The 19630-nt window shown below is 43.9% G+C and overlaps 1 protein-coding gene across 1 annotated transcript in view; it reads right to left on the reverse strand.

Moving 5' to 3' along the window:
- Nucleotides 1-285: 285 nt before the first annotated feature.
- The window catches only part of LOC139546727 (voltage-gated delayed rectifier potassium channel KCNH8-like), a 187522-nt gene continuing 168177 nt past the window's right edge, over nucleotides 286-19630 (reverse strand). The window contains exons 11-15 of the mRNA XM_071355448.1: nucleotides 9076-9290; nucleotides 4251-4507; nucleotides 3258-3358; nucleotides 3014-3066; nucleotides 286-2876 (exon numbers count right to left, since the gene is read on the reverse strand). Of these exons, the coding sequence (XP_071211549.1) occupies nucleotides 1890-2876; nucleotides 3014-3066; nucleotides 3258-3358; nucleotides 4251-4507; nucleotides 9076-9290 (1613 nt within the window). The 3' untranslated portion in view covers nucleotides 286-1889. The remainder of the gene's footprint in view (nucleotides 2877-3013; nucleotides 3067-3257; nucleotides 3359-4250; nucleotides 4508-9075; nucleotides 9291-19630) is intronic.

Consider the following 19630-nt stretch of genomic DNA (forward strand, 5'->3'; position numbering starts at 1 on the left):
GCTCCAGATACTCAACTAGTCCAAAGAAGGCCAGTTTTATTGCTTCTTTAATCAGAACAACAGTTTTCAGCTGTGCTAACATAAAGGGTTTTCTAATGATCAATTGGCCTTTTAAAATGATAAACTTGGATTCGCTAACACAATGTGCCATTGGAACACAGGAGTGATGGTTGCTGATAATGGGCCTTTGTATACCTATGTAGATATTCCATAAAAAATCTGCCATTTACAGCTACAATAGTAATTTACAACATTAACAATGTCTACACTGTATTTCTGATCAATTTTATGTTATTTCAATGGACAAAAAATGCGCTTTTCTTTCAAAAACAATAACATTTCTAAGTGACCCCAAACTTTTGAACGGTAGTGTATGTGAAAACAGCACATTTCTGTGGTTTAAAAGATGCTTCTCTGTGACATCACAGGGTAGGATTAAAAGTAAAAAAAATGATATTCAAAACCTGCAATGAATTTCTAGCCCAAGGGAGGGTATTTTCTTGCTCCCCATATCACCGCAAATTTCATAGTGTTTGAAAAGAACAGTTTTTAAAATGTTTAAACTTTTGACAATGTCATCGGGTTGGCTCCCCAGGCTCCTTGCTCCGACTATACTCCACGCCCACGGACGTTAGTTTCTTCTTCGCATTGAGTCTGGCTCTGAGTACCTCCCTGACCCTTCACCAATTGCGAACACATTCGGGGCCGTCTGATTGGTCAAGAAATCAATGGCTTGGGCCAGTGCCAGAACACGCTTGGGTAAAGCGGCTTTAATACTCTGATTGGTTAGAGGCGATCCAATCAGAGTAGTAAAGGGACTTTGTGTTGTACAACGCCCCTCGTGCCCCTCGTCACCACAGACGACTTCAATGATGCCAGTCTCAGTATGTAGCGAAAAACGGAGCAGCGGAATAATTTAGTGTGAGTCATCAGGCTAGTCATCGTGTATAACTTTTTAACGAAAGATTTTTTTCTACAAAACTTTTACACATATGTTGACACTGGTATTTTGCTGGAGATAATGAAAATGAGGTTGAAAAGTGGTGGAGTTGCCCTTTAATATCTACTCTACAGTAGTGTTGTCTTCATGTTTTGGTGGGATCCATGTGTCTTGTAAGCTCACTGATTCTCTTGTAGTGTTGAATATTGTTAGAGGGAGAGAAACTAAGGTGTGTAGGCTTTACTATGAATGCTGGATCGACACTGAGGGTGTCATTCTATATAAGACCACAGTGCAAGTGTGTATGTAGTTTGTGGAGATAGTCTAATGGGGTCATCCAAATGTGACAAATAACCCTCCATATAACAAGTAGCAGAGAAACATGTCCCAATGTATCTAAAGAGAAACTCTGAAGGAATATTAAGTAGTAATATGAAGTAAATTAACTCCACATTTGAATCAGCTATGGTGATATCCAAGCAATATATGTTAGTATGATGCTGAATCTACATGACAGAGACTGAATAAGAGTGTACATTTCCAGTCCTATGTCATGTCATGAAGGGGTGGTAGGTTGGGAAAATCTGGCACGGGCAACATGCTCTCTATGGAGTCAGCAGAGGGGTAGGGAAAAGGATGCACATTTCACTTATGACACCATGACGTCCACAGATACCGAAGGATTTGTTGCTTTAACATGACCAGAACATGGCCAGATCGCCTGATTAGTCTGCCGTTAGATTAGGTGTCATGCTACTGTCCTGGTGGGATCTTTTTCAGTGATGCCATTGGTTTCCACCTGACCATCTCACTGTTTGTCTATTAATCTGTCTGTGTGCATATCACAGGTTCAACGTTGCTCTCTGGACCAGCTGTCTACATTTTCTCCTCTCTTCTCCTTGTTATTCTCTCTTCTACTGTTTCTTCTTGCATGTACTCTGCCTCTCTGTCACAGAGCTGGCCCTTCCTCGTCAATGTAGCTGATGTGTTCCATCATTTGGGAGCATCCCTCCCCCCGCTCCCCCCTCTCCCCTCCCCACTCCTGCATCTCAAGCTCCAGGTGTCCTGCCTCCAGCCTGGGGCCCCCCTGCGTCTCCAACCTCAGAGAGTCCAGGGAGAACGGCCCCGGGAAGAAGGGCGAGGGGTTAAGACAGGACGTGGGAGGGATGAGGTTAGTGGAGGAGGAAAAGGAGGGGCTGACCACCCTCAGCCTATGGTCTCCAGGCGAGGAGATGAGTGACGGGGGAGCAGAGCAATGGGAGGAAGGTGGGGGCGGGGTGTCCTGGGAGGGAGGCGGGGGGAGCAGGCCCCTGCTGTGGCTACTGTGGCTGCCTGGTCGAGAATGGTGGGGTCCCTGGCAGGGAGAGCAGGAGGGTGAGGAGGAGAGAGACAGTGAGAAGGAAAGGGAGGGGGACGGGGTGCGGGAGGCAAGGGGAGGATGGTCCTGGACAGGGAAGAACCCGTTGCTAGAGACCGGGAGGTTGGAGTGGTTAGAACCGTTGGAGAGGTGGGTGGGCCCCTCTGTGTCTCCTCTCCCAGGGGAAGGGGGGTTGGAGTGGAGTAAGTCCTTGGAACATCTCCCTGGGGAGATTGGAGAATGGGCCTGGGCCTGGGCTGGAGGCCTCTGTAGAGGGGGGGTGGGGAGGAGGCAACCTGGCAGGTCCACCCTCCCTGTGTCAGCACTGTCCACGTCCAATAGTGAGCAGGACTGCGTTCGCCGGGGGTGGGGTTGTGGGGAGCAGGGCGGGGCTGGAGGTGGGACCACCAGAGGTGTCCTGGAGGACGGTTGGCTGGCACTGCTGGGGGGTGGAGTCAGGATGGGCGTCATGGCTGTCAGGATTGGCTGAGGCGCCACGAGGAGGAGGGGCCGGAGCAGGCGGGTCATTTCCTGTAGTTCCTGGCTGAGCTGAGAGACTTGTTGGGAGAGACTGCTCATCTGTGGACACAGACAAGAGATGCGCGAGTGTGACTGATTACTATATATTAGGTTTTAGAATCATGACCAGTAATTGATATGTTTTTATGGATCACCCTGAAAACAGTGATGATTGTTGACCAGCTAGAACCACTCACCTCGTCACTCAGCTTAGAGACACTCTGTTTGATCTCTGACTGCTCCTGGATCCCTACACGAGCACACACACACACACACACACACACACACACACACACACACACACACACACACACACACACACACACACACACACACACACACACACACACACACACACACACACACACGCAGACAAACGGAGAGGTAAGTAAATGTTGGAAAGAGAGCAGCAACAGACTGGTGGAGAGGAGATTGTATTACCTAGTCCTGGGGATGGTGGACCACTGTGTAGAAGACTGGAGCTAAACTCAAACTTCTGGGTTGAGTTCACATTTCTCTCTGTCTCAATACCATCCACAAACCTAGAGGGAGAGAAAGCGAGAGGGGGAAAACAGCTGTCAGAGAGGAGTGGAGGATTTAAGCCTATGTTCAGCCCTGCCTTCCTCATTCCTTCTCCCCCTCTACTCTACTGTAGGTCTCTTCTCTCTCCCTCTGGCTCCAGATGTTATGTTCAAACAGCAACACAGCTGCCACCCCACTGAGCACATGTCAGGTTTGGGCTTCTCACGCAGGGCAGGCAGGCGGGCTATGCAGTGTGCTGAACACACACACACTCTCTCTCTCTCTCTCTCTCTCTCTCTCTCTCTCTCTCTCTCTCTCTCTCTCTCTCTCTCTCTCTCTCTCGCTCTCTCTCTCTCTCGCTCTCTCTCTGTAGCCAGGTCACTCAAGATCCAAAGTAATATTCGACGTCCGTTGGGGTCGGGAATCGCCTTCAATACCGACCACTAGGGGCAACGGTGAGCACTATTACCATCAAGTAGGCTCTGGTTAAGGTAAGGGTTAAGATTTGGGATAGGCTTAAACCAAAAAACTATTGCGTAACACTGGGATTGAACCCGCTAGTCTCATGGACAAACATTGGATTCTGAAGTCAATTTCAACATTTTGTGAGATCTTGTTGCATACTGAGCCTGCTGCCTGGTGTGGAGGGAAATCCACACTCCCTCTGCTGGGACCCAATAGCACCGTCAGTTAGTTGCCATGGCAGCCAGACAGGCACTGGAGGATCAACGCTCAAGTGTTAATTGTGTTCAGTTCCAGTTCCTCTACCAGCCACCATGAAATAGACAAGTCTACTGTATTACAGCAATTCAATCCTCTGCCTGAGTTTAAACCAGCTTGTTAAAACTGTATACAAACTGTGGTGTATGATTTGTGTGTGTATGGGAGTGAGTCTGTGTGTGTTTCTCCTACCTGGGACTAAGCTCCGGCGGTGCGCTGCTGAAGCTGACCACGGGTATCTGCAGGGTGGCGGGGCGGGTGTGTTCTGAGGGGGGGCGGAAGGGCCGAGGGGGCAGCAGGGGGGAGCGCAGGGGCGAGTTAAGAACCCTGGTGAGACGTAAAGGGGAACGGGGGGCACACGATACAGAGCTCTGTTCTTCATCACCCTCCTCATCCTCCTTAATGGATGAAAGCTTCTTCACCAGGCCTCCGTTACTCTCCCAGTCCACCTAGAGAGAGAGAGAGAGAGAGAGAGAGAGAGAGAGAGAGAGAGAGAGAGAGAGAGAGAGAGAGAGAGAGAGAGAGAGAGAGAGAGAGAGAGAGAGAGAGAGAGAGAGAGAGAGAGAGAGAGAGAGAGAGAGAGAGAGAGAGAGAGAGAGATGAGAATGGTAATCAGGGAACAGGGAATTCTATACAGATGGGTACAGGTAACTTAACATCCCATCATGCTTAGGGTCATGTATAAAAATGCTGGGCAGGCCATTATTTTGCCCCAGAGAATGACAATGCCCCCATCCACAGGGCATGAGTGGTTTGATGACAAAATGATGTAAACCATATGTCATGACTTCTCAGTAACCAGGTCTCAACCCAATTGAGATTCTGAAGCGGCGCCTGAGACAGCATTTTCCACCACCATCAACAAAACTTCAAATGATGGAATTTCTCGTGGAAGAATGGTGTCACATCCCTACATTAGAGTTCCAGACATATAGAATCTATGCCAAGGTGCATTGAAGCTGTTCTGGCTCGTGGTGCCCAACGCCCTATTAGGACACTTTATGTTGGCGTTTCCTTTATTTTGGCAGTTACCTGTATTATATCCAGTTCCTTCAAATCTGCAAAATATGAAATGGTATTATTGTTAATGTTTTCTGACCAGACTAGTGGAAGGAGAGGAGAGTGATCCATTCCAACAAGAAGACCAGCCAGTACAGTAGGTGCAGTAGCAACAGAGTACCAGTGGGAGGCAGACTTGTACAACTCTACTCCCAGCTTCTCTCTTTCTCTCTCTGAGTTTGTGTATGATAGATCCATTCCTCAAACACTTTTGTCCCTCCATGCCCCCTCTCACCCAGCCCACCCCAACCCCAAATTAATAATTCAACAATGTCCTCAGAGGCACACAAATGACTTCCATAACCCGTGCAGCCAAACAAAGCAGCAATTAGCGGGCTGTGAGATTACATGAGAAGGCGTAATGTTGAAAGGACAGGCTAAATCCACTAGTCTTAGACAACAAACACCACCTGCTACAACACATTACCAATGGAATGGAAAGATGGCATGTTGGTGTACATAGCTGAGACAGAGAGGGAGATGGAGATGGAGGGAGAGGGGGAAGGAGGAGGAGGTGTGTTCTATTTGTTCTCCCCTTACAGATGCCAGGTGATGCCAGGTGATGCCAGGTGGTGCCAGGTGGTGTGGTGGGTGTGTGTGTATGCAGATCTCATCCACTATCTAAACAGAGAGCTTGTACCTGAATCCATGTCCACAGGCCTATTCAGTAAATGAGCTAATGAATGGGTGTGATATTCCACCATGTTCCGCCAACGGCCCACTCTTTCTCTTTTCTTCCCTTCTTTCACCTTGATCAAAGACATTCTTTCCTTCCTCCCCCTATCTCTGTCCTTTCTTCTACTATCATCCCCCACTCCCCTCATATCAGTTCGCCCTTCACAGTAGCGAGTCTATTTTTAACTCCCACTTTCTAATCTTAGCTCACAGCCCCAAAGGCAAGCAGGGGCTGCTTTACTGTGCGGGGGTGGGTGTGTTCACTTGCCTGTGTTCCTTCACATTCACATGATGTGTTTAATGTATGCATGGCGTGTGCAGACTTCCATGGCCACAAGCATGCTGGAATGCAAGCAAGCGTGTAAGTGTGTGTTTAGTCAGAATGTTTAAGAATGAGTATTTATCTGCAGCCTAACTAGACTGTGAGCATGTGTGCACGTTTGTGTATGATGCAGTGTGTGTGTGTGCGCATGAAAGCAAGAGCACGCTCATGTGTGTGAACCCCAGTAGGTTGTAAGTAAGTAGCGGAAGCGAGCCTGTTTCTGTAGCGCGAGGCAGCTTGATGTACAAGTACACCCCCTGGACAGGACGCTAGTCTGTCGCAGGGATTTACCCCCAATCCCGTTCATACTGAGTGCCAAGCAGAGATGCATCAGGTCCCATTTTTACAATCTTTGGTATGACTCAGCCAGGGATTGAACTCACAAACTTCCAATCTCAGTTGGTATCAAGGAGGTTGGTAGCACCTTAATTGGAGATGATGGGTTCGTGGTAACGGCTGGAGCAGAAACCATGTGTTTGATGCCATTCCATTTGCTACATTCCGGACATTATTATGAGTCGTCCTCCCCTCAGCAGCCTCCTGTGGTTTGAACGTGTGTGTGTTTACTGCATGTGTCTGTAAGTGTGTCTATGCGTACACTACAGTGTGCACAGAACTGACTGGTGTACCCAGTACATTGTGTTCCCTCCAGCGCCTGGCTCATGAGTCTCAGTCTTTCAGTCAGAAGTAAGTGAATCAGCAGAGACAGTGGGGACGGAATGCATTCATTGCTGCTTTCACAAAGTGTCCTTTTCCCAAACCCTCCTCCCTCCAGTGCTCTCTCTCTCTCTCTCTCTCTCTCTCTCTCTCTCTCTCTCTCCTCTCTCTCTCTCTCTCTCTCTCCTCTCTCTCTCTCTCTCTCTCTCTCTCTCTCTCTCTCTCTCTCTCTCTCAGCACACAATAACAAAATAAACATATTTAATAAAAGCAATCGCATTCAACTACATGGAGGTCCTCAATCAATAATTTAAACTTCCTGAGTGGCACCAGCACATGTAACTGCAGTGAACTCTGCAGATTGTTCCACAGATTAGCGGCAAAAAACAAAACAAAATCTGTGGAGACTGAAGGGATCTCTAGTGTTATCCATTCCTGAGAACGGGTTTGTTAACTTATGATTCTTATCTTAATTAATGAAGTTACATATGAAGGGAGATTCTGTAAGATTGCTTTGTAAATAAATCAAAGAGAATACAGCTCTCTTCTTACAGACAGAGAGGTCCATCCCACATTTTATACAGACTACAATGATCAGTCCTAAAATTGTCCCCTGTGATAAAATATTGCAGACTGGTAGACTGCGTCCATGGTTTTCAAAACAGAGGTTGCCGCATGCATGTAAACAATATCACCTAAAGCGTTGGTTGAACAATCTTTCTCATATTTTTAACACTGAGGCATGATTTATTTCAATATAGAAAAACAATTTTGGATCTTAGCTTCTTAGTCAGATTTTCAATATGCATTACGAAGGACAACTTGTCATCAATCCAGACACCCAGGTACTTATATTGAGAAACAAGCTCAATTTGGGCTCCATTTGTAGCGTAAATACGCAGGTCCTCACGGTCAAAATTTCGTGACCTAGAGAACAGCAATTCTTGAGTTCTACAAGTACTAACAGTGTTTCCTATGTCATTAATATACAAGGTGAACAATAATGGACCAAAAATAAAACCCTGAGGAATACCTTTTTGAATCTTAAGAAATTCAGATTTAACCCCCCTCTGTTAAGAGTTGTTGCTAAGACAATTAATTTTCTGAGCAGGAATCTGTTTCGTGATGGGCATGACTTCTGATAAATCCAATACCCTAGCTCCAGGAAAACAAAGTGTACGGGAATTCCGGACCTCCACCAATCTAACCATTGAGCTTCCCATAATAATGGTTGATGGCTGCTGTCCATTTCGAGCCGGAGCCCAACCCTAGCCCCACCAAGGGCTCCTCTAAATCGCCCCCCACAAATGACAGGAATAGCAGAGCCCACCGTAGACCCCGGTAAAGCAGAACCCACCTTAGACCCCGGCGATGCCATCACAATGTTGGCCGAAAAGGAATAAGCTCTTTGGATGCTATATGAGACAAACAAACACAAACACGCACACATACATGCTCATGCGCACGACAACACGCACACACAGACACACACAGACACACAAACACAGCCTTTGGGGCTGTAAGCTAAGATTAGAAAGTCGGAGTTACAAATAGACATGCTATTCTGTGAAAGGTAAGAGACAGACCTCTTGTGTGTGTTTGAAGGAAGTGGTGGGGAACAGTTGAAAAAAAAGAAGAAAGAGCTCTGAGCCCTCCCTCCTTCTCCTCCCTCCTCCTCCCTCTCTCCTCCACTGCCTGGGCTATTTTTATCACGCAGGATCCAATCTTAGCAGGACCTGCAGGGGACACAGCCTGTCAGCGAGAGCCACTGACTTCCCCGGTGCTATTCTTAGCTCCGGCACACACTCCAAACCGCTGAACGCTGCTATTCCTGTCTCGTTGAGTTTGACTCCGCTGCACACGTTTAGCCAGATGTGTGCGTAGGGAGTGGTGTGTGTGTTTGTGTATTTTAAGGAGGGAGAGGGGAGGTGGAGTAGTGATTATGCATACAATGCATGATGTGGCCTCTGAAGGTGAATGTCCCCTCAGGCAAGTCCCTCAGAGTTTTATAATGCAGCATTAGCAGATAACACAGAGAGAAGAGAGGAACTCCATTTTGTTACTAGTCTCACCACTGTCACACAGAGAGACAGACACACACACACACATGCACACAGACAAACCCATCCCTCCTCACTCAATGTTCTCTGTTGATCAAACAAACCGGGTACAGCTGTAGGCTGTACGCCTAACAATGTACTAGTGTGCGTGTGTGTGTCTGTGTGTGATATTGTGCATGTGTGTGTGCATGTTTTTACTGCATGTTTAGTAGTGCATGCCTGCATTCGTTGCAGTTTTACTCACGTCAGCTCCGTGGCCCTCTCTGAGATTGTATGTGAGGTCGTGTTGTATCTCGGAGATGAACTTCTGAGCATACTCTGGGTAGAGCCTCAGCACCTCCCTCAGCCCCTTCAGACTGATGTACTGCAGGTCACAGTAGGTCAGGGCCTTCACGTTGGCATTGGTCTTAATCACCTGCTCCTTGGTCAGAGAATCACTGCCGATCAAGTCCCCTTTCCCTGGGGGTATGGAGGAAAACACACACACATCACGTCACGTCACATGCAGTCTGTGCTTTTGACCGAGCTTTTCCAATTATTCCAACATCAGAAAGACATATTTTCTATAAGGCTATTTGTGTCTAGTGTCATAAAAGGCACATGAAAGGGTCGGCAGTGGACACGGTGTGTATGAGTGTAATTTGTGTGTGTATGTTTGATGCAGTCATTAAAAAGACATGTTTAATTATTACAGTATATTGAGTATATGTATACAGTATGGATGATGACTATTAATAGGAGTAGTCATAAAGCATACCGGTATGTAATTGGGTGCTCTTTGTTTCATTGCACTAAATAAAGTATGAGAATGTCCGTGTGTGTCTGTGTGTCCGTGTGTATGTGTGTGTATGTGTGTTGGAGGTAATGTGGTTGGGTGATGGACGAAGCCGACTGCAGCACAACAGCACAAAGGAAGCCTCTACAGCGCCTCCCTCAGAGGATCTTTTGGAACTTTTCTGAGTGTAATGTTTACTGTTAATTATTTTATTGTTTATTTCACTTTTGTTTATTATATATTTTACTTGCTTTGCCAATGTAAACATATGTTTCCCATGCCAATAAAACCCTTAAATTGAAATTGAATTGAAATTGTATTGAGAGAGAGAGAAAGAGAGCGAGAGAGAGAGAGAGAGACACTTACAGCAGTGAGGAGGGAGAGGGGCTACAGGGGGTTGGACAGAGTGAGGGATGGGGTGATAGAGGGAAGAGGGGAGGGCCCCACTGTGTTAACTTCTCTCTACATCTACACCCTCCTCTCTTCACCCTTATCTCCACCCAGCAGACTCTACCATTCTCTTTCTTCTCTCTCTCTCTCTCTCTCAATTTCAATTTCAATTTAAGTGCTTTATTGGCATGGGAAACATATGTTTACATTGCCAAAGCAAGTGAAATATATAATAAACAAAAGTGAAATAAACAAGAACAAATTAACAGTAAACATTACACTCACAAAAGTTCCAGTACAAAAGGGAAAATAAATAAACATAAATGGGTTGTATTTACAATGAGATTGATTTACAATCTCTCTCATGTTCTTTATTTTCACTCTCACTCTGTACGCAGCCCTTCCCTCCCTCCCCTTGGTTTATATGACTCCCCCATTCATTTTCTCTCCTTCTCCACCTCCTCCTCCTCCTTTCTTCACCATAATTCAACTCACGTATGATAGACATCTACAGGACTAGAAAATCAAGGTTTCAAGGAACCACTTTATAAAGATTCTTAGTTCAACATGACATTTGAAGAAGTGAAGCATAATTTTAACCGCTTTTCATTAAGAACATCTTCCCCGTCTCTCCCCTTCACTCTGTGTGTGTGTGTGTGTGTGTGTGTGTGTGTGTGTGTGTGTGTGTGTGTGTGTGTGTGTGTGTGTGTGTGTGTGTGTGTGTGTGTGTGTGTGTGTGTGTGTGTGTGTGTGTGTGTGTGTGTGTGTGTGTGTGTGTGTGTGTGTGTGTGTGTGTGTGTGAGATAACATACAGCCAGCCTCCTACTTCCTGCATGCCCCCGCTCACCCTCATGATTTTCTTTTTTTAGCGGGCTATACAGATTTTATATTTATGAGTTTATTGAGATGCAAAACTGCATGTATAGGAACACTTATGGATTGTGTACATGTATGAATCCAGTGTTGAGTGTGAATGTATGTTCAAACATGGGTGTATTCATCCGGTATGCTTAGCATCCGTTCTTGACTCTAGTCCATGTGCATGGCCTATATCGAACCATGTTTGTGTGTGTCAATATCATTCTGACTACTTCCAAGGCAACCCCCCCCCTCAGTCCCCTGTGTCTGTGTTAACCCTTTGTCTCCCAGGAACCTCTGTGTTTGAAGGGAGACCTGGCTAGATGTACTCTATGGGCCGTGCTCCACTGCTCCCAGCTTGGTTTTACAGCTCTGGATTAATAATCCAAGTGTTTTAATCCTTTCATATCCATCCATTAATAATCTCAGAGCTGCGATGTGGCTCACCTGCCTGCCTTCTCATTGATGTGTGTGCCATGATTAGAGATATAGGCTGGGAGCTTGGCAGATGAATACCCTCTCTCTCACACACACACACACACACACACACACACACACACACACACACACACACACAGAGTACACCAAACATTAAGAACACCATAACTCTAACCAGTCATCAATCCAATACCACCTGACCTTTTGAGACCCTGACATGTGGATCTATGGGTCACGTGTGTCATAGATCCACATGTCAGGGTCTCAAAAGGTCAGGTGATATTGGATTGATGACTGGTTAGAGTTATGGTGTTCTTACATTTTTTTTCAATTGCTAACAAGCATCGGTCAATACTGAAGCCACTTTTTCAAAAGTCTTCACACAGTCTGCATTACCAACATGCATCTCAGCCAAACAGTTAATCTCACCTCCAAAACTCACTCAAACCACTTCATACGTCTCAAAATAAGCTCATTCGACAATAACACTGGCAACAATTCTCACTCAGAAAGCATACATTGTCACTCATAACACACTGATCTAAAAAACACAAACAAGGAGCACTACATAAATGATGAACTTTTCTCTTTGAAGTTTGAATGATTTTTCACATAAATCAGTATTTCATTATAGAATAAGAATAACACCTTTTCACTTTGACTGTACTAAAGTATATGTTACGTGAATGAATCAGAAATGCAGCAATTTGCTTCAATAGCCTTTATTTTTTCTATATCTTTGCATATAGTAATTTACTTGTGAAAAATAAAAAAATGAAACAAAAAACAAATTCCTGAAATTCCAGGGCTGCAATAATAAATACAAAACAAACTACATGTAGAGTATAACACTCATACTGTACAGTACTGTGAGGGTTCTAGTTCTCATCAACATGTATAGTATAACACTCATACTGTACAGTACTGTGAGGGTTCTAGTTCTCATCAACATGTATAGTATAACACTCATACTGTACAGTACTGTGAGGGTTCTAGTTCTCATCAACATGTATAATATAATCACTCATACTGTACAGTACTGTGAGGGTTCTAGTTCTCATCAACATGTATAGTATAATCACTCATACTGTACAGTACTGTGAGGGTTCTAGTTCTCATCAACATGTATAGTATAACACTCATACTGTACAGTACTGTGAGGGTTCTAGTTCTCATCAACATGTATAGTATAATCACTCATACTGTACAGTACTGTGAGGATTCTAGTTCTCATCAACATGTATAGTATAATCACTCATACTGTACAGTACTGTGAGGGTTCTAGTTCTCATCAACATGTATAGTATAATCACTCATACTGTACAGTATTGTGAGAGTTCTAGTTCTCATCAACATGTATAATATAATCACTCATACTGTACAGTACTGTGAGGGTTCTAGTTCTCATCAACATGTATAGTATAATCACTCATACTGTACAGTACTGTGAGGGTTCTAGTTCTCATCAACATGTATAGTATAATCACTCATACTGTACAGTACTGTGAGGGTTCTAGTTCTCATCAAGATGTATAGTATAATCACTCATACTGTACAGTACTGTGAGGGTCCTAGTTCTCATCAACATGTATAATATAATCACTCATACTGTACAGTACTGTGAGGGTTCTAGTTCTCATCAACATGTATAGTATAACACTCATACTGTACAGTACTGTGAGGGTTCTAGTTCTCATCAACATGTATAGTATAACACTCATACTGTACAGTACTGTGAGGGTTCTAGTTCTCATCAAGATGTATAGTATAATCACTCAGACTGTACAGTACTGTGAGGGTTCTAGTTCTCATCAAGATGTATAGTATAATCACTCAGACTGTACAGTACTGTGAGGGTTCTAGTTCTCATCAACATGTATAGTATAACACTCATACTGTACAGTACTGTGAGGGTTCTAGTTCTCATCAACATGTATAATATAATCACTCATACTGTACAGTACTGTGAGGGTTCTAGTTCTCATCAACATGTATAGTATAACACTCATACTGTACAGTACTGTGAGGGTTCTAGTTCTCATCAAGATGTATAGTATAATCACTCAGACTGTACAGTACGGTGAGGGTTCTAGTTCTCATCAACATGTGTAGTATAATCACTCATACTGTACAGTACTGTGAGGGTTCTAGTTCTCATCAACATGTAGTATAATCACTCATACTGTACAGTACTGTGAGGGTTCTAGTTCTCATCAACATGTATAGTATAATCATTCATACTGTACAGTACTGTGAGGGTTCTAGTTCTCATCAACATGTGTAGTATAATCACTCATACTGTACAGTACTGTGAGGGTTCTAGTTCTCATCAACATGTAGTATAATCACTCATACTGTACAGTACTGTGAGGGTTCTAGTTCTCATCAACATGTATGTATAATCACCATTACTGTACAGTACTGTGAGGGTTCTAGTTCTCATCAACATGTATAGTATAATTACTCATACTGTACAGTACTGTGAGGGTTCTAGTTCTCATCAACATGTATAATATAATCACTCATACTGTACAGTACTGTGAGGGTTCTAGTTCTCATCAAGATGTATAGTATAACACTCATACTGTACAGTACTGTGAGGGTTCTAGTTCTCATCAACATGTATAGTATAATCACTCATACTGTACAGTACTGTGAGGGTTCTAGTTCTCATCAACATGTGTAGTATAATCACCATTACTGTACAGTACTGTGAGGGTTCTAGTTCTCATCAAGATGTATAGTATAATCACTCAGACTGTACAGTACTGTGAGGGTTCTAGTTCTCATCAAGATGTATAGTATAATCACTCATACTGTACAGTACTGTGAGGGTTCTAGTTCTCATCAACATGTATAGTATAATCACTCATACTGTACAGTACTGTGAGGGTTCTAGTTCTCATCAAGATGTATAGTATAATCACTCATACTGTACAGTACTGTGAGGGTTCTAGTTCTCATCAACATGTATAATATAATCACTCATACTGTACAGTACTGTGAGGGTTCTAGTTCTCATCAACATGTATAGTATAATCACTCATACTGTACAGTACTGTGAGGGTTCTAGTTCTCATCAAGATGTATAGTATAACACTCATACTGTACAGTACTGTGAGGGTTCTAGTTCTCATCAACATGTATAATATAATCACTCATACTGTACAGTACTGTGAGGGTTCTAGTTCTCATCAACATGTATAATATAATCACTCATACTGTACAGTACTGTGAGGGTTCTAGTTCTCATCAACATGTATAATATAATCACTCATACTGTACAGTACTGTGAGGGTTCTAGTTCTCATCAACATGTATAGTATAATCACTCATACTGTACAGTACTGTGAGGGTTCTAGTTCTCATCAACATGTATAATATAATCACTCATACTGTACAGTACTGTGAGGGTTCTAGTTCTCATCAACATGTATAATATAATCACTCATACTGTACAGTACTGTGAGGGTTCTAGTTCTCATCAACATGTATAATATAATCACTCATACTGTACAGTACTGTGAGGGTTCTAGTTCTCATCAACATGTATAATAACTCATACTGTACGGTACTGTGAGTGTTCTAGTTCTCATCAACATGTATAGTATAATCACTCATACTGTACAGTACTGTGAGGGTTCTAGTTCTCATCAACATGTATAGTATAATCACTCATACTGTACAGTACTGTGAGGGTTCTAGTTCTCCCTCTCTCCTGCATTTGGCCACAAGTTCTCATCAACATCACATCTTATGTCTTCTCTGGCGATGCATCTTGGAAATTATCTTCTGGAATGTCTAATCCAACCCTGTCAGTCTTCAGGAGAAGTGTCTCTACACCCTGGCAGTCTTCAGGAGAAGTGTCTCCACACCCTGGCAGTCTTCAGGAGAAGTGTCTCCACACCCTGGCAGTCTTCAGGAGAAGTGTCTCTACACCCTGGCAGTCTTCAGGAGAAGTGTCTCCACACCCTGGCAGTCTTCAGGAGAAGTGTCTATACACCCTGGCAGTCTTCAGGAGAAGTGTCTCCACACCCTGCATTCATGGCATCCATTAAGGACATCTGGTCATGTGGATGGTGGTCATAAACCTTCCACCTACGCGCAGAGAAGAACTCCTCTATGGGGTTTAGGAAGGGGGAGAATGGAGGCAGGAATAGTACTGACATCCTGGGATGTGCAGCAAACCAGTCTGTGACTGCAGCAGAGTGGTGGAATGCCACATTATCCCACACAACAACGAAGGTAGGGAAGTTTCTTCCCCCTCTCTCATCCGCTGACACAAGTTGATTATGCAGGTCATCCAGAAAATAAATGAGCCTCTCTGTATTGTAGGGGCCAATGAGTGGTTTGTGTAACAGCATACCATCATTGGACAGTGCTGCACACATTGTGATGTTAGCTCCTCTGGACTGGGACATCCAGGTTGAATCCAGCTTCATCAACAAAGATGAATGTATGTGCAGTTTGCCTGGCTTCCATCTCCATTACTCTATAAAATACAATAAATCCACAGTTTTACAGTACTTTACATTATGCATAGCTGTGTATGTACCCAGTTTGGTTATTGAACAGACATCTTACCTGGACATATTGATACCGGAGTTCTTTCACATGTTCAATGTTTCTCTCAAAGGGTTCAGTGTACAACTGCTTCATCCTTATTTTATGTTTCTCTGGGACTCTGGTTGTCGTTGTGCTGACCGTTTTCACATTCCCAAAAGGGATATTGTCTGCCAGCACTCTGTCCCAAATTACCCGCAGTTTGATTACATTGTTGCCAATTACCATGTCAACAATGGCAATTTCCTGTGCATCTGATAATATTCTGCCTCTCTCTCCTGTGGGAGGCAACTTTCGGATCCTACTGAAAAACACAAAACAATCAATATATTTCAAAATGTCAGTACATGTAAAAAATGTGAACATACTGTATTGTACTGTAATATGTAGTTCAATTATCATTGAAGGATGCACATCTCACCTGTTGTTTTGCCAGAAATGTCGTACTATTGATGCAACTGTTGAACGCTGCAGATTTGGTTGCACCCTTAAACCGGCCTCTCTCAAAGAGAGACCATGGTTTACAACATGGTCAATAATTGTGGCCCTTATCTCATTAGAGACCACCGCTCTTGGTCTTCCTCTCCTTTGTCCTCCACGCATTCTCCTTCTCCCTGCCACTCTTCTTTCCCCACCAACCTGTCTCCTTCATCCATGTTTCCAAACTAAATCATTCCGAAGACGTCCTCTTTTGTCTGTTTGGTAACGAGACTAAGAACAGGACACTTGGGTAGGCTTTCAGCTGAAATTGCAATCAGCTGTGTTTGGAATGATTAAATATTCTGCAGAGATTTTCTATATGATTCAATCTGGTTACTGGAGAAATGCACGACATTTGCCATCATTCTGTTTTGAATGTGTTTTTAACTGTTTTGGAAACAGTGTGTTGCATTTGAAAACATGTGCGGCAAATATATAGTTTAGCAGGTGGTGGAGTATGAATGAGAAAAGAGTTCATGGACTTCGGAGAATGTGGTCATTGATTGCATTTTGTGTGAAAGCAATGACAAATTATTCACAGTTTGGTCCACATACACTTCTATTTCGCTGACTGTGTGAAGAGTTTTGACAATGTGACTTCAGTTTTGACCAATGCACTTTAGCAATTGAAAAAAACTGTAATGCGCACGCATGCACACGCACACACACACACACACACACTGAGTATACCAAACATTAAAAACACCTTCCTAATATTGAGTTGCACTCCCCCCCTTTTTGCCCTCAGAACAGCCTCAATTCGTCGTGGATTGGATTACAAGGTGTCAAAAGCGTTCCACAGGGATGCTGGCCCATGTTGATTCCAATGCTTCCCATACTTGTGTCAAGTAGGTTGGATGTCTTTTGGGTGGTGGACCATTCTTGATAGACACAGGAAACTGTTGTCTCAGGGCTTAAAAGGCTTAAAAATCCTTCTTTAACCTGTCTCCTTCCCTTCATCTACACAGATTGAAGTGGATATAACAAGTGGCATCACTAAGGGATCATAGCATTCAACTGGATATTCTCTCTCTCGTCCGGCCAAACCGACACGACAGCCTTCTCAAAAAGCATATTGAGTCATTGAGTCATACAGAGGGATTTGACAGTCCCAGGATGGTGGTGACTGGGCTAAGGCAGTATATTTGAAAAAGTATTGATACATTTGATATCCATGCGATATCCATCCCTCCATCTGTTTATCTGATGGCACCTTTCTATTCTGCCTTAGTGACGTTAGAAAGAACTCACTGTTTCCAGCTAAGTCAACCTCCAGCTACAAACCCCCCAGGAGGACCCAGTCAGTCGGTGGCTGCTCAGCGCGAACACCTATCTGTCCCCTTCCATAGTCCCCGGGGGCAGACAGACAGGACTAGACCCACTGGAGCATGATATCTGTCTCTGTGTCTCTCTCTATGCGTGTGAGAGGAGACAGAAATGATTAATTCTTTATAAGACTCCATGTTCCACACACACACAGCACAGCAGCAGACACCAACACACAGAGATAGAAGGAGAGCAAGACTAAAGAAGAGAGTGATGCTTGAAACAGAAGCGAGGAGGAGGATGGAGAAAGAAGTCATAAAGAAAATCTAGAGAGGAAGTATAGCGAATTTCCAGTGCTTGAAGTATTATTCTTCACTATATTATTCTCAGTGTAATCCCATTGAAAACATATAGAGATCAAATGTTGGAAGAGGGTTTGTTGTTGATGATTTTCCAGTAGCAGCAGGACAAAGGGGCATAATTAGACTATCTGAAGCATTTCCACCCATGCCTTCTCACCGTGTCTTAGAGGGACACTGCTCCTACATAATTCTAGGGTCTATTGAACCATGTCCCCTCCCTCACAACTCCCGTTCCATGGACACACATTAATCCCAATAGCCCTAATGCTGAAATGCTATGACAACTCCAGTGCCACTTCCTCTGTCTCTCTCGTCCTCTCTCTCTCTGTCTCCCTTTCTTTCTCTATATGTCTCTCCCTCTCTCCATACCTGATTAAAGTTATATTCGACAAGCTTCAACTAAATATACAGTAGTAACCATAAAGCACATCACTATAGCCCCTGTGCTACAGGACTAACCATTCCAGGCACGAATAACTCACACGTCAGTAGACACAGGAGCTGCTTGCTTATCTCCCCCCCACAGGGGAAGGAGAGAAACAAAGGCTAGAGATGTGCTGTTAGAATCAAGAAAGACAGACACAAGAGAATATACTGAACAAGAAAAAGTGAATGAATGAAAGAACACATCCTATAGACAGTCACAAAGTATTGACTTGACCTTCCACATGAATAGAGATCATTTGATATATTGCTTTGGGGACATATTTAAGGAGATGATATTGTGCGTAAATCCTTCTCACTCTGCTCCAGCGACAGACAGATAGACGAAGGTCTGACACACTATGTTGATAGATAGCTCTATGTACTGCTGACTACTCTGCACTACCTACACATTACAATAACATACACATGCACGCAAACACACGCACCCCTTAGAGAAGAGCGTCCTATCCCTCCTATCCCTACAGACACACCTCATATCTAACCACACACATGATGTGACCCACTGCTTATATGCTTATACAACCACATAACATCTCTATTAAGGCTGCAATACGCTGTACAATCATACGCAGTCTGCAGTAGGCTGAACATATGTCCATGGCACACTCTGGTCTGTAAAGAACGGCAGGCGAGTGAAAAGTGAAGGGGGATCATGCATCAACGTGAAACCCAACACCAGCGATACTCAAACCAGGGCCTCAAGGTTAGCAACGCTGCTGCTTTTCAGTCCCTCGTTAGAGGGTAGGGCTTGAAAACCAGCAAGGCTACCGACCTCGAGGTCATATAATGCCCTCTTTACATATCATCTTTGAATGATAGTCAAGTGCTGCATGTGGGACATAATCACCTTTAAATGAGGAAACTAAGCAGCCATTTTGATGCTAACCGCTAGAGGCTTGACCTTCATCCTTACACATGACTATGGGGTCTGTTATCACACAATACACTTGGAAGACACAGCTCCTCCCTGCATAGCCACGGGCTGTAGGGGTGTTGAGGGGGCTGCAGCACTCCCTGCTTATAGTGGTACTCCATACAAACAGTCACCACATGAATACATGACATCTAGCTGTCCACACACCCCCTCCATTTATATGTAAATAGATGTGCTTGCTGTGTGTGTTGTTTCATGTTTTTATGTATCACTGGTTTAAAACACTGTCTGTGCGTAATGATGACAGGTATGTGTGTGTGAGCAAATACATTAGTCCACGGGCGGG

This window comes from Salvelinus alpinus, chromosome 20 (assembly GCF_045679555.1).
Source record: "Salvelinus alpinus chromosome 20, SLU_Salpinus.1, whole genome shotgun sequence".
Lineage (NCBI taxonomy): Eukaryota > Metazoa > Chordata > Actinopteri > Salmoniformes > Salmonidae > Salvelinus > Salvelinus alpinus.